This window comes from Dama dama, chromosome 14 (genome assembly GCF_033118175.1).
Source record: "Dama dama isolate Ldn47 chromosome 14, ASM3311817v1, whole genome shotgun sequence".
Taxonomy (NCBI): Eukaryota; Metazoa; Chordata; class Mammalia; order Artiodactyla; family Cervidae; genus Dama; species Dama dama.
The window spans coordinates 44,487,618-44,500,964 of NC_083694.1; the positions used below are offsets into that span (position 1 = coordinate 44,487,618).

A 13,347-nucleotide genomic window follows, 5' to 3' on the forward strand; every position below is an offset into this window, starting at 1 on the left:
GATGTACAGTCTATGGAATTCTCCAGACTGGAATACTGGAGTGGGTAGCCTTTCCCTTCTCCAAGGGACCTTCCCAACTCAGGGATTGAGCCCAGGTCTCCCACACTGCAGGCAGATTCTTTACCAGCTGAGCCACCAGGGAAGCCCAACATCCAGTCCAGGTCCATGTATTATTTGCAATCATCTCTTTAGTCTCTTTGCATCGAGACGTCCCCTGCATTCTTTGTCTGATGATGGTGCCTTTTTGAAGAGACCAAGTGAGTCGTAGACTGTCCCGTGTTCCGTGTGTTTCTGGTTGTTTCTGCACCAGTTGTCGACCTCCTTTGTCCCCAGCAGTTCTTGTCCACTGGCTGGGTGAGGGCTGAAGGCTCCATCCCTTTTTGGATTTTGGCGTGAACACGTCGTTGTTGAAGTCTTGTGCTGCATGTGCATCCCATCGAAGGCACCAATCTCAGTCTGTGTCACTGTGGGGATGCTCATGTGAGCACTTCCTTGGGGCACCTGCGCCCCAGATGTCTCCAGTGGGAAGAGGGAAGCACTTCCATTTGCATTTGGAAGATTTCTTGGGGACTGTTCTTTGGTTTCTTGTGAATATTTGACCCCTTCAGCCCCTTTTTCTACTGGGCTAACATCCTCGGCTGTGCTGTGCCTGAATCAGCTATTTAATGAAACTTTCCAAAGGGCTTACCTGGTGGCTCAGATGGTAAAGAATCTGCCTGCAATACAGGAGACCTGGGTTTGATCCTTGAGTGAGGAAGATCCCCTAGAGAAAGGAATGGCTACCCATTCCAGTGTTCTTGCCTGGAGAATTCTAGGATAGAGGAGCCTGGTGGGCTACAGTCTGTGTGGTCACAAAGTGTTGGACAAGACCAAGCGACTAACACTTTTACTTTCGAAATGGTAATTCTTCTAATGCTAGCATGTGGTCTCCCTTTATTAGCTGACATTCTTCTATAAAGAGAGACTTTCTGTCGTCAACCAGTGGTGAACTACATCTATATCCTCCAAAAAAGACAGAACAAATGTTTAATCCTTTTCCTTTAATTTCTAATTTTCAGAGTAAGAACTTACTGTAACAGTTACTCCAGTAGTGACAGTTGAGGCTTTATATGTCTGGCTCTTTGTTTTGTCTTTGGGGTAGCACTCAGATCTCTCGGATTTATTCATTATTGCTAGGTTTTGATGCCCTAATTTCCCCCCATTTGGCCAGTGGTAGCTCTTCTGGTTGGCCTGGGTCTGTTGACACACTCTGGTTGGACTTGGCTGGGGCCTCGCTTTCTGGAGCGAAAGTCTCCCGTTCCCTGGGTCTCCTGTTTCTCCTGGGAGCCTGGTGCCCACACTGTGAGTGCTTGCTAGAGGCCATGATGCAGGTGCTTTTGATCTGGATCTCAACTGCTTCCAGGGCTTTCCTTGGGCAGAGTTGACGCATGTATTAAAACATGACTTCACTTTGATATTCCTAATTCAAATTTAGAGGTTTTTCCTTAAAATATTATATTTGTATCTCTTTCCTCTTAATGTGAGTACAAACAACATATGGCTGATGAAAGTTCTGTGGTCCTGGGCTGTGTCCCACAGGATGCAGAGTGAGTTAGTGCAGCCAAAAGCGCGTGCTGTTCCCAATTCGATGTTCAATCAGATTTGCCTGTTTCAGTTTGTTTTCAGTTTTATGCTTGCTTTCTTTCCTTCCTTTCTTTATTTTTTGGCTGTGGCGTGTGATTTGAGGCTCTTAGTTTCCTGATTAGGGATTGAGCCCATGCCGTGGCAGTGAAAGCACCGTGTCCTGACCACTAGACGGCTGAGGAGTTCCCAGCTTTCTTTCTTCTTTGCTTTAATCTGTTGGAATATTTACATGGCTCAAAACACAAAACCATAGTTGACTATACACTCAAAGTTCCCTCCCATTGTCATCCCTTTAGATGGTCCCCACCTGCTCAGCCTCCTGGAGGCAACCTGGTTTCTAGTTTCTGGCTTAAGCAAATATTTATATTTTTATTTCTTTCCTTTTTTCTTCTTCAAAAAGTAGCATACCAAATACATGTGTTCAGCATGATTTTTTTCAGTTAACTTTCCATCCTCCCAAGTTCTACTCCATGTGGAAACCACCTGCGTTGTTTTTACAGCTACATTGTCCTGTGTTGGGTGCACATTCTGTGGTTTATTCAACCATCATCCGACTGATGGAGGTTTGGGTCTTTCCAGGGTTCTGCTATTTCAGACAACGAGGCAATGAGCAGCTCTGTGTTTCTGGGGTTTTCTGTGTCTGAAGATGTGTTTTGGGGCAGATTGCTGGCAGTGGGTTTATAGGATTGAACCTTCTCTCTGTTAGCCTCCCCCACAAAATGGGTTGCTACACTTAAAAAAAAATTTAAGTATTTGTTTATTTGTCTGCATCAGGTCTCAGCTGCAGCACCCAGGATTGTCAGTCTTCATCTTGGCTGGTGGGATCTTTAGTTGTGTCACATTGACTCTTACTTGTAGCCTGTGGAACCTAGTTTCCCTGCTAGGGACCGAACCCAGGCCCCCTGCATTAGGAGCCCAGAGTCTTAGCCATTGGACCCCCAGGGAAGTCCCAGGTTGCTACACTTTAGGATTTTTATAATCTCATTGACATGAGATGAATGAAGTTGAATGTCTTTTGTCATTAGCAACTAATTTCCATTCCATTTTTCTATCAGATTTTTCATTTCGTTTGTCCTGTTTCGGGAACTCTGTTAGGAGGACTAGCCTGTTGCCTGTGATATAAATCGCCAATATGTTTTCTACTTTGTTGTTCGTCTTTTTGCTTTGCTTAGGGTGGGTTTTGCCATGTAAAGGTGTTTCTTTCCTGTAGTTGAATGCGTCAGTATTTTGTTACTTCTAGATTCCTGAGTCATAGATACAAGGGCTTTCTCTCCTTTGCAAGAGATTCGTGCATGCTTTCTTCTGCTTCATGTAGGTTTCATTTCTCACATGTAGATTTCTGATCTCTGTGCAGTTTATCCTGCTGTGTGATGGCAGATTTGGATCAGCTTTATCTCTTCCCAAATGTCTCTCCAGTTGATCCGGCACTAGTTATTAAAAGGTTTATCTTTTCCCCCAGTAACTTGAGAGCCATACTTATCATATATCATTTTTTTTATTTTTAATGATTCGGTGTCATTTTGGATTCTCTTGCTTGTTCCATTAGCCCAGAGGTTGGCAAACTATTTTAAGGGCCAGAACAAAATATTTTAGACTTTCTGGCTTTACATATGCTCTCTGTGTAATCATTTTCTTCTTATTTTGATTTTTGTTTCCCACAACACTTAAAAAAAAGCCATTCTTATTTCTTATTTATTTTTGGCTGTGTTGGGTCTTTGTTGCTGCACGTGGGCTTTCTCTAGTTGCAGTGAGCAGGCACTCTTCTTTGTTGTGTGCGGGCTTCTCACTGCGGTGGCTTCTCATGTTGAGGAGCACAGGCTCTAGGGTGCTCAGGCTCCAGTAGTTGTGGCTCATGAGCTTCATTGCCCTTCAGCATGTGGAATCTTTGTGGACCAGGGATTGAACCCGTGTCCCCTGCATTGGCAGGCGGAGTCTTTACTACTGGACCATCAGTAAAGTCCTGTAAAAGCCATTCTTAGCTCATAGTGGGTTGGCCTGTGAGCTCTAATTTACCAGACTGTTAGAATGTCTACACATGAAGTGTCCCCTGAGACCATGAGCCCCATCAAGGCAGGAGCCTGTCCATCCTGTCCCCTCACATGACCCCACACGGGGCCTGGGGCATGTACTGTGTGTGAATTCATTGTTGTGTTGAAAGTATCTGTCTCCCGAAGGGATGTGGTGATGATGGAGCCCAGCAGGGGTGTCGGGAGGATACGGTGCCTGGTGGCAGCTTGGGTTGACGCAAGGAGGATCTGGCTGAGGAAGAAGATGCAGGGTCCAGCTGGGATGGGCTGCATTCAGGCACAAGTGCAAGTCTGGGTGGAAGGGTCAGTGGGGCTGGGGGTGTTGGAGATGAGTGTGGAGGGCCCCCGGGGAAGGGTGTCTGTGGTGTCATTTGGGAGGTCAGCCCACACAATTCGTTTCCTGGAGTTAGCAGTCTGACCAGTGTAGGGGTCAGTGCTTCCGATACTCCTTCTCTGTAGCCCAGGGGCCCAGCAGGTGGGTGCTACCTGGTGCTGTGAACTTGACCTTCCACGTTGCCTGGTCCTCTTTCCAGTCCCCAGGGCACCTGGATGAGCAGCCTCAGGGTGGGTGTCGTGAGACTGACTAGATGCCCAGGCTGCTTAGCTCTTGGAGCTGGCTGGTGGGGCTGGGGCAGGGCAGCAGGGTCCTTGACCTCCACTGGCCTGGTGAGTTGCTCTGGTCACTGGAGATGGGACACTGGGGCCTGGCCTGCCACATATGACATCATTCCAAGCCCCTCCCATGGCCTCTGTCCTGCTACCCAGCACTGCCTTGGCGTGGGGGGGCGGGGGTGCTTCTGGCTGGAGCCAGCATGTGTCTGGACCTTTCTTTGTGTTCCCTGGGCCCACCAGGACCACCCCCTATTCCCCCTTAACGCCCGGTGGGTACTGTCCTGACCTGCTTCACTGCTCCCACTGTCCTGGCCTTGAGGAGAGTGGAGGGGGCGCTATGTGGGTGCCAATGGGCTGAGGTGGCTGCAGGGGGTGAGGGGCTAAGCCTGGCCCGGCAACTCAGGCTGCTGAGTGAACATTTGCCTTCCTCCCCAGCTTTTGTTGTTGTTCAGTTGCTGAGTCATGTCTGACTCTTTGCGACCCCATGGACTGCAGCCTGTCAAGCCTCCCCAGTCCTTCACTATCTCCTGGAGTTTGCTCAAATTCATGTCCATTGAGTTGGTGATATCTAACCATCTCATCCTCTGCCTCCCCCTTCTCTTCTTGCCCTCAATCTTTCCCAGCATCAAGGTCTTTAACAGTGAGTCTGTTCTTTGCATCAGGGTGGCCAAAATATTGGAGTTTCAGCTTCAGTAACAGTCCTTCCAATGAGTATTCAGGTTTGATTTCCTTTTGAATTGGTTTAATCTCATTGCTGTCCAAGGGACTCTCAAAAGTCTTCTCCAACACCACAATTTGAAAGCATCAGTTCTTTGGTGCTCAGCCTTCTTTATGGTCTGACTCTCACATCATACATGACTACTGGAAAAACCATAGCTTTGATTATATGGACTGCTTTTAAAATACTCTTATATGGTTGATGGAAAGGGAAGAACTGCTGTATTCAGTATGTTTCCCTTGATAGCTAGCTTACGGGTGAACAATGTCAGATTTGTGATCTCCAAAGAAGATTTAGCTTCGGGACCAGGGACCAGACATGATCACCCAAGAGTTTTTGTGTAGCAGAGTTTTATTAAAGTGAAAAAGGGACAGAGAAGGCTTCTGACAAGACATCAGAAGGGGAACAGAGAGTGCTCCCACTTACTATTCTTAGGAAGGGAGCTATGTACTTTTTAAATTGGTTATTGCAATAAATCAAAAGAATGTCTCAAGGTTGTAAAGATATTACTAGACCCACTCCCACAATTTACATTTTAAGATGACAGGATTAGAACTAACAATAGAAAGATCTTACCAGACCCACTCCCAAAGTATACATTTTAAGATAACAGGATTAGTCAGAAGGTTTTCAAGAAGGAGAAACTGTCCTCAAGCATGATTCATTGTTGTCATATAATCCTTGGTGATGGTGGTTTAGTTGCTAAGTTGTATCCAACTCTTGGGTCCCCGTGGACTGTAGCCCGCCAGGCTTCTCTGTCCATGGGATTCTCCAGGCAAGAATACTGGAGTGGGTTGCCATTTCCTTCTCCAGGGGATCTTCCCGACCCAGGAATTGAACCTGGGTCTTCTGCATTTCAGGCAGATGATTTACCGATTGAGTTATGAGGAAAGCCCTTAGTACAGAGTTTAAGCTGAGTTGTTTGTTGTGTAATCATCAGCTCTGGGCTTAAAGAAAAAAAACCACTTTATGTGACTAAGACTAAGAAATGTAGAGAAAAAAGATGTTTGTCCTTTCCTCCTCCTTGAGAATTCCAGACCCCTATCTCCTCCTTGAGAGCCACAGACCCCTCTCTCCTCCTTGGGGACCCTGGACTTCTTATCAACCTGCCTAGGAATTGACTGCCTCACCCCCGTGTTGCTCTTCCTGCACTTTGACTAATGGTGATTTCAGTGACATTTTTGTCAATCAAGGATTAATGATGATGCCACTTTGGAAAGGGAAGGCAGGAGTCACAGTCCAACTCCTGTCTCATATTGAAAAGCCTGACACCAGGGGGACCCCAGAGAGGCCTGGGTCCCTGTGGGACTAGGTGTGTTGGGGTTCGGTGGTGACTTGGGGTGGGCTCAGCACCATGTGCTAAGCTCTATTTCAGCTTAAGCTCTGTACATGCCTGTGTGTGAATATCCCAGTTTTTAAAAAACCTTTTTGAAGTATATTCATTCAGTTGTACGTATATATATATATATGTGTGTATATATATATATATATATATATATATATATATATTGTTTTTCATATTCTTTTCCACTACAGTTTATCACAGGATATTGAATATAGCTCCCTGTGTTTTACAGTAGGACCTTGTTATTTACCTATCCTATATATAAATAGTTTGCATCTGCTAACCCCAAACTCCCAGCCCTTCCCTCCTCTACTTCCTCTCCCCCTTGGCAATCACAAGTCTGTTCTCTATGTCTATGAGTCTATTTCTGTCTTGTAGATAGGTTCATTTGTGTCATGTGTTAGATTCTGCATATGAATGAAATTCTATCATATTTGTCTTTCTGACTTACTTTGCTTAGTGTGATCATCTCTGGGTCCATCCATGTTGCTGCAAATGGCATTGTTTGATTCTTTTTAATGGCCAAGTAATATTCCATTGTATATCTATCTCTCTCCCTATCTATCACATCTTCTGTCTCTGGTGAATGTCCTAGTTTTTTTTTTTTTAAAGATATTTTGATGTGGACCATGTTTTAAAGTTTGGAGTTTGTTACAGCATTGCTTCTGTTTTGGCTTTTTGGCCCTGAGGTATATGGAGTCTTAGCTCCCCGACCAGGGATTAGATCTGCAACCCCTGTTTTGGAAGGTGACATCTTAGGCACTGGACCACCAGGAAAGTCCCTGAATGTCCCAGTTTGTACAGAAGAAGTAGATGGTATTTCTCCCTAAATCCTATGCATCGGGTTTCATATTCCCTGGCTGGCCCCATCAGGGCATCTGTCCTTGTTCAGCATTGACTGTTTCACCAGGACTTGGTGAAACACATCTGTCTTATTTGAGGAGTAGCTTATTGCATATATTGGAAAGAAATATAGTCTTCTGAACACTACTCTTCCTGTTGTTAATTTGGGTATTTTGTAATGTTTTGATTAATATATTTATTAAGTTACGGCTCTGCTAGAAGTGGAAATTTTTCATCATGCTCAGAGCAGAAAGTCCTCCAAGTGTATAAAGATGATAAATGATTCCAGTTACTGTTGGGCCTGTTTGGGGCCTCTTTGCACAGGGTCTCCGGGCTTTCAGCGTAAGTACCTGGTGGACCCTGGGTTCCTGAGACCTGGGGAGCAGCGCTGGTTTGCCCGCTACCTGGCCATGCAGACCCTGCAGATCGACGTCTGGGATGGGGACTCCCTGCTTCTTGTTGGATCTGCTGCCGTTCAGCTGAAGGTAGGTTTTTCCCACAGTCTCTCCTGCAAGGTCTGTCACCTGGCGGTGTTGGTCATTGCCCAGTGCTGGGTGTCGGCCTGGCTCCTTGGTTCACAAATTCCGACACTGCCGAGTCCTTGCCTTCCCCAAAGGAAGCGATGTTCACAGAGCCTAAACTCCATCACGCTAGGTTACATCCGTCATCAGACCCTCAATTGAGCAGGTAATGTTGGCTCTGCTCCCTTGACAGTGAGCATGACAGCTCCCTGAGAGCAGCAAGGGGTCGGCCTTGTTCCCCAGGGGCTGGGCCCACCCACTGAGGTGCACCCTCAGGATGGAGGACATGATGAGTGAGTGATGGGCTGGGGAACTGTTTCCCGATGCCTGTTCTCAGTTCCATGAATCACGAGAATTAGAATCTCATCCTTTTTCTAACTGTGCTTTCTATTCTCCTCATAGGCTAAAACTGAAATCTACACATTAATTCAATTTTCTTCTCTGGGGCTTCTCCCCGAACCTTCCCTGTCATGTGACCAGGACCCCAGAGGGTCAGCATGGGGTCACATGGCAGCCTCTAGACCAGGCCCTGGATCACAGCCACTTGCCCATGTGCCGTCATGAGAGCTTGCCCCCTAACCCTCCGCCCTGGGGAGAGGAGCAGAAGGACTGAGGATACAGAGCCATCCCTATGGCTCTGGAATCTCTCTGACCTTCACCAACTTTTCCTTTATCCCGTTTTTTTTTAAAAATTATTTATCTATTTATTCGTCTGGATCAGGTCTTAGTTCTGGCATATGGGATCCTTCGCTTTGGCACGTGGTCTCTCTGGTTGTGGTGCTCAGGCTCAGTAGTTGTGGTGCTTAGACTTAGTTGTCCCACTGCATATGGGATCTTAGTTCCCAGACATTGAACCCACAGGTCCTACCTTGCAAGGTGGATTCTTAACTACTGGGCCACCAGGGAAGCCCCACAGCTGTTTTCCTTCTGGATTCCGGCCACAGCCCCCTAGGCTACCCTACCTGAGCCTTGCATGGCTGGTCCCTGAGACCTGCAGGGCCGCTCCCATCCCCCCTTGCTCCTCAGCGCCCTGTCCCCTTGAGGAGCTCATGGCTCTGGTACTTGCATGTCCCGTTGCAGTGGCTCTGACCCTGTGCTCTCCATCCTCAGAGAGCCACCTGCTCCTTCCTCCCTTCTTCCCTCTTTCAGCTGACTCCGGCTGTAACTGCCCCCACCCCCTAGGTCTCAGGGCCCATCCCTGCGGGGGTGAGGCCCCAGGGCAGTGGAAGGAGCCAGGGGCAGTGTGTGCAGAGCACTGGGTAGGGAAGACTGACCTGCTGCCGTCCTACCCTTTATGGGTTATTAGCTCTTAAAAAAGTCTCTGCAGTTTCTGAGGTGAGAAGCAGTACCGTTTTTAATTGCCATCGTTGCTCCCTGGGCAGCTGGGTGTCACCTCTTGCCTTGACCAGTGTCCCTCTGGAGGAGTCTTCACCCCATCCGGCCACCGAGACTCCTGAACCATGCCTGTGTTGGCATCATGTGGACAAGCACTGCTGAGCAAGCAGGGTCTATGCAGCTGGAAGCCCCCAGACCTGCTAAGGAGGGATCTGGTCTGAGTGTGTCCACCCCAGAGATGGGTGCTGGGGGGACAGGGCCAGAATTCCAGAAGCAGGAACTTAACCTGGCCCCATGCTTCCATTGCTATATGAAGTCGAGAGGCCTGGTCACCTTCCCCAGGCCATGCAGGAGGAGGGGCTGAGCCCTCCGTCCCACCCGGCCCCACTGCCCTTGGGCTCAGGCTGAGGACTGAGGGGTTAAACTTGATTAGCAGAGAAGAGTGGGCTCTAGAATATCCCGGTACTTCCTGGGTCTGCCTGGCCTGGCTCTGAGCCTAGGTCTGGCCCGGAAACCCTCCTGACCTGGCTCCGTCTGCCTTGTGGTCCCTCCTTAGACCCGCTGCCCATCTTTCAGCCACTCTGGAGCGCTCCCAACCCAGGCCTGGCATGCCCCCTGCCTTCCCTGCACGGAGGCCCAGTGGAGACTCCTTGGGGCTCTCACTGGGCTTCCTCAGGGGCCCCCTTGTCGTGCACTTCCCGACTTTCCTCTGCAGAGGAGGCTCCGTGCGGGGCTGCTGGGCCTGCTCATATTTGCTCAGTGGGTGGACCAGGATGCACTTTGTTAAAGACTTGACATCAGTCTTTAACATCAAGGACTCGGGTTTTCAGAAGCAGATGGCCTCTGCCTCAGCCGCCCTCTGACCCATCCCTTCTCCTCTGCAGCACCTCCTTCGCCAAGGGCGGCCGGCCGTGCAGGTCTCGCACGAGCTGGAGGTCGTGGCGACTGAATACGAGCAGGATGCTATGGTGGTGAGTGGAGACGTGACCAGGTTTGGCTGCGTCAAGCCCATTGACGTCCACACAGTGGTGAAGGGCCAACTGCACTTGACCTTGGCCAACGTGGGTAAGAATCCCCAGCAGCTTGGCTGTTGTTCCCAAGTAGCCACTCTGCTTCCCATTTGGGGCGTGAGCCCCGTTAGGACAGTGGTCACATAGGCAGCAGCTCTCGGTAGGAATTCAGCTCTCATTAGCTTGACCACTGAGTCTGCCCTTGACCAGCAAGTCTGTCCTTGACCACTGAGTCTAGCCTTGTCCACTGAGTGCCTGCCATGATCCCAGAGCCTCTGTCTCAACCACTGAGCCTTACCTGGCACTGATTGTTTGGTGTTCCTGATATCTGGTTGGGGTTTGGGATTGTTCGCTGTCTTGGTCTTGCCCAGCTTCTGTTTCGGTACTGTGCATGGGACATCTCCGTGATGATCCTCACATAAGATGCCTGGCTTCAGGAGAGAGCTCGGTCAGCTCATACCACTGCCTCATTGTGGGGGAGAGACAAGAGAACTGTTCCTAAGCTCCACACGCACAGCTTGGGGAGAGGAGCAGAAGGACTGAGGAGCAGAGGGACAGAGGGACAGGGAGACAGAGGGACAGAGGAGCACAGGGATGCTCTCCTTCAGAGTCAAGCACCTTGACCTCATGTCAGATGGTATCCCAACATTTGCTCGGCAGAGGCCCCGAGGAAGCCCTCTCTGGCCCTGGCATGGTCCTGCCTGGACATTCTCATGGCTCCACTAAGCGCTGATGGGACAGGGGACGTTAGGCCTGCAGGCCTGCCTGTGCTCGCCTCAGGGCAGAGGGCAGCATGAGCCCCGGGGGCCTAGTGACCAGCCTGCTCCATCCCCTCCAGGGGACCGTGGGAGGACTGAAAGCAGGACACCACCAAGCCATCGAGGCTTCTGGACTCTAGCCTCTCTGTCACTTTCTTGGGGAATTTTCCATTCCTCACAGCCCAGCCTGATTTTAGAGCCTGCAGCCCCATGGGCCTCACCGACGTGTGCCGAGAGCCAGAGCCGAGCAGCGGGAACCAGCGTGGAGCTCATTAAGCTGGGTCTGAGGCTTCTGCTCGCTTGTTTACAGCTGTTGGATCCAAGGCAGCCCGGAAAACAGACAATATGGAAACAGCAAAACTCAATTAGGTCCTAGAGAAATAAATGAGCTGCGTGTGAGGAGCAGACATTATTCAAAAGTGCCCATGACGGAGGGGAGTTGCTAGAAGACTTCTTCTGCCTCTGAGATTGTGTTGGCTATTTTTATATTTAATTCACCAGCCCACAAATATGCAGTGACTCCAGGTTTTAAAATCTTATCTTCGGAAGAAAGATTAGCTCCATTATATGTTATCTTAAATTGTCATTTTCATACTTTGCCTGCAAGACAGAGATAAGGCGGTGGGAAGGAGCCTGAGACAGCCTGCCTGGGAGGCTGCGCTGTCGCCGAGCAGGGATGGATAACGAAGCGCCGCAGCACGCAGCCCACTTGTACGACGCGGCCGCACTGTGCTTTCCTCTGTACAGTCTGCGGTTTTTGAAAAGAGAAAAATAAAAGTGTCATGGCTTTTATTTCTTTATAAAACTGGTTGTTCTGAGCCAAGCAGCAGGCACAGGCTGGCAGAGGCGGTGATGGCTGTGTGGGCCTTTTGAGGGGACAGAGGTGGGGCCAGCACCCGCCTGGGTGGCACCAGGGCCTCTGCATTCACAGCCGAGTTCAAGTGTGAGGCTGTGGATCGAGGCATGACGCCTGGGTCCCCTGGGAACCTTTCTGTGGCAGAGGGCTGTCCTTGTGCTCTGCGGCTTCTCGGCTCAGACGAGCTATTTAATACTCCTTTCATGCCAGGCGCTTCTGCTGCGTTACCCTGGTGGCTCAGACAGTAAAGAATCTGCCTGCCAATGCAGGAGACCTGGGTTCAATCCCTGGGTTTGGAAGATCCCCTGGAGAAGGGAATGGCTATGCACTCCAGTATGCTTGCCTGGAGAATGCCACGGACAGAGGAGCCTGGCGGGCTACATCCATGGGGCCACAAAAAGTCGGACACAGCTGAGCAGACCAACACTTCCTTTTCATCATTTAGAGATCTCAGAATTTTTTATCCCAGGATCCTGCTTGTGTGTGTGACCACTGCACTGTATCTGCAGGCCTCCTGAGGGACCTGACCCCGGGCTCCACGGTCAAGTACTGATGTTCTCGGGGTTATGGGAGCACCCGTTGCTGTGGACTTTGATGGATGACCTGGGTTTGGAGTCGAACAGTGTGATCACTCTGTTAGCGCAATGGAAGTGAGGGTGGTTACCTGGCTGCTTTGGGAGCCATGCAGATTTGAGGTGGTCTTGGCTCCGTATCCTCTAGAGAAGGAAGTGGCTACCCACTTCAGTATTCTTGCCTGGGAAATCCCATGGACAGACGAGCCAGAGTCAGACTCGACTGAGAGACTAACACACACTGCTCTGTAGCCATGTGTTGGTCCCCAGATGTAACTTTCCGTCTCATGGAAGGGGAAGAAAAACTCAGCAATTTCAGGTTGCAAATTGTACCCCCATGAGATGTGGCACCTTCACTCCATGCAGTCCTCGAGCAGGTGTGCAAATGTAAACCCGGTTTCTCCAGTTTACTAACCCCTTTCTAAACAAGGGCTTCTCAGGTGGCGCTAGTCGTAAAGAACCCATCTGCCAGTGCAGGAGATGTAAGAGACATGGGTCCAGTCCCTGGGTTGGGAAGATGCCCTGGAGAAAGACATGGCCACCTACCCCAGTATTCCTGCCTGGAGAGTCCCATGGACAGAGGAGCCTGGGGAGTTGCGGTCTATAGCGTCGCAAAGAGTTGGACACAACTGAAGTGACAGCACTAGCACGATAGCATGTTTCTAAACAAACCGAAGCTCCAAATACAAATACAGTGGGAAGAAGTGGTCAGGAAACCCAGGACGGCCCTTGTCTGTGGGGGAGGTGACCATGTGTTCTGTTGGGTCACACGCTGTGGTGATAGTCGGTCCTCCTGAGAGCTGGAGCTCCAAGGATGCTGTCACCTGCCCCCGCGAGCTGGTGGAGCAGATCTAGGCTTTGCTGCAGTTCCCTGGGTTTCTGTGGGTCTCAGTGGAGCTATTATCAGGCTCACAACATGCCTGCCTCCTTTCAACTGGATCCGGGTGGACCATAGGCCGCCTTGCCCACGACCCAGGGACCCACTCGCTGGGTTAAGGTGGTGGAGAAAGTCACGGCAGTGGGCCCTCAAGGACACTGCTGGTTCTCCCTTGTGATGTTTGCCCTTGACCCAGCACAGCCGTGGGAGGACTCAGGAAGTAATCGCTATGCCGGCCAGTCTGAGAACT

General features: G+C 49.9%; 1 protein-coding gene across 1 annotated transcript in view; it reads left to right on the plus strand.

Annotated features, from left to right (window-relative positions):
* NPHP4 (nephrocystin 4) overlaps positions 1-13,347 on the plus strand; it is a 137,023-nt gene that overhangs the window by 102,366 nt on the left and 21,310 nt on the right. Inside the window, exons 18-19 of the mRNA XM_061160531.1 lie at positions 7,493-7,653; positions 9,909-10,089. Coding sequence (XP_061016514.1) covers positions 7,493-7,653; positions 9,909-10,089 — 342 coding nt within the window. The remainder of the gene's footprint in view (positions 1-7,492; positions 7,654-9,908; positions 10,090-13,347) is intronic.